The sequence below is a fragment of the Nanorana parkeri genome, unplaced genomic scaffold (assembly GCF_000935625.1).
Source record: "Nanorana parkeri isolate BGI_ZX_2015 unplaced genomic scaffold, ASM93562v1 scaffold2508, whole genome shotgun sequence".
In the NCBI taxonomy this organism is placed as follows: Eukaryota; Metazoa; Chordata; class Amphibia; order Anura; family Dicroglossidae; genus Nanorana; species Nanorana parkeri.
The window spans coordinates 109,895-111,811 of NW_017308776.1; the positions used below are offsets into that span (position 1 = coordinate 109,895).

At 55.9% G+C, this 1,917-nt stretch overlaps 1 protein-coding gene across 1 annotated transcript in view; it reads left to right on the forward strand.

Moving 5' to 3' along the window:
• Positions 1 to 1,721: 1,721 nt before the first annotated feature.
• PLK3 (polo like kinase 3) overlaps positions 1,722 to 1,917 on the forward strand; it is a 19,554-nt gene continuing 19,358 nt past the window's right edge. The window contains exon 1 of the mRNA XM_018573724.1: positions 1,722 to 1,900. Within this exon, the coding sequence (XP_018429226.1) occupies positions 1,754 to 1,900 (147 nt within the window). The 5' untranslated portion in view covers positions 1,722 to 1,753. The remainder of the gene's footprint in view (positions 1,901 to 1,917) is intronic.

A 1,917-nucleotide genomic window follows, 5' to 3' on the forward strand; every position in this document is an offset into this window, starting at 1 on the left:
GCTGAAGCCCCCAAGACGGACGCCTCTTCTGCCTACCCCTCGGCCCGGCCCTGGGCACAAACTCTCCGCGCCGCACAGACCGCCATCTTCCTCTGCACAGCTCCAGACACTAATCATTCTCTGAGTCATTTCACAGACGGGTGCGAGGATCCCAGAAGAGGATGAAAAGAGAACTGAGAGGAATCGGGTGATTGTAGAATGACATTATGGGAATCGCGGCCGCCCTGAAACTGCTCATCTCCCCCGGCAACGTGAAATCCGCATCAGGGAGAAGAGAGCGCCGCCCATGGAGGGTCATTATATACAATGTATACACATATATATCATTATTATTATCATACAGGGTTTATAGAGCACCAGCAGTGTGTGCAGCACTCTACAGACATCACAGTAACAATACAATTCAATATGGGCCCCGATCCTCAGAGCTGACAATCTAATAATATGAAGCAAAGGATGGAGAAGCCGCTGTCTATCCTGGATGTGCAGCGTGAGCGTTCCCACTATATCAGTATATAAATCTTGCTGCAGCAATAAAACTTCTGAGCTGTTCTCTTCATCCTCCCCACTCCTGCCATGACAGGTCCCCTTCATCCTCCCCATTCTTGCCATGACAGGTCCTCTTCATCCTCCCCATTCCTGCCATGACAGGTCCTCTTCATCCTCCCCACTACTGCCATGACAGGTCCTCTTCATCCTCCCCACTACTGCCATGACAGGTGCCCTTCATCCTCCCCATTCCTGCCATGACAGGTCCTCTTCCTCCTCCCCATTCCACCCATGACAGGTCCTCTTCATCCTCCCCATTCCTGCCATGACAGGTCCTCTTCATCCTCCCCACTACTGCCATGACAGGTACATGACAGGTCCTCTTCATCCTTCCTATTCCTGCCATGACAGGTCCTCTTCATCCTTCCCATCCCTGCCATGACAGGTCCTCTTCATCCTCCCCATTCCTGCCATGACAGGTCCTCTTCATCCTTCCCATTCCTGCCATGACAGGTCCTCTTCATCCTTCCCATTCCTGCCATGACAGGTCCTCTTCATCTTCCATCTTCACATCTGTTCAGCGAGCGGAGAATGAATGAACTGGAAGAGACACGTGGCTGCCCAACCCGCCTGGCCACACCCCTCATATCTTCCCAACCCCGCCTACTCCCCCATTCAACCCCGCCTACTACTATTCAACCCCGCCTACTCCCTATTCAACCCCGCCTACTCCCTATTCAACCCCGCCTACTCCCTATTCAACCCCGCCTACTCCCTATTCAACCCCGCCTACTCCCTATTCAACCCCGCCTACTCCCTATTCAACCCCGCCTACTCCCTATTCAACCCCGCCTACTCCCTATTCAACCCCGCCTACTCCCTATTCAACCCCGCCTACTCCCTATTCAACCCCGCCTACTCCCTATTCAACCCCGCCTACTCCCTATTCAACCCCGCCTACTCCCTATTCAACCCCGCCTACTCCCTATTCAACCCCGCCTACTCCCTATTCAACCCCGCCTACTCCCTATTCAACCCCGCCTACTCCCTATTCAACCCCGCCTACTCCCTATTCAACCCCGCCTACTCCCTATTCAACCCCGCCTACTCCTCTCCACAGTCGCTTTTCTTCTCCTCTCTGACTCCGCCCCTCTTCTCCCTGGACCGCCCCCTGTTCATCCCCTGTGACGTCACGCCCGGGGTGATATAAGCTCCGGGCCGGCGAGCGAGCGGTGAGATCGGCTTCGGGCGGCGGGTATGAAGGATGGAGTCAGCCTGTTATATTCAATCACAGCCCTATCCGGGTGGCCTAGTGCCCGAACCCGCCCGGAGCGTAGCCCCCAGTCCGACCAAGACGATCCGGGACCCCCTGAGCGGCCGGAGCTACACCCGAGGGCGTCTGCTGGGCAAGGTGAGACCCCCCCCCCC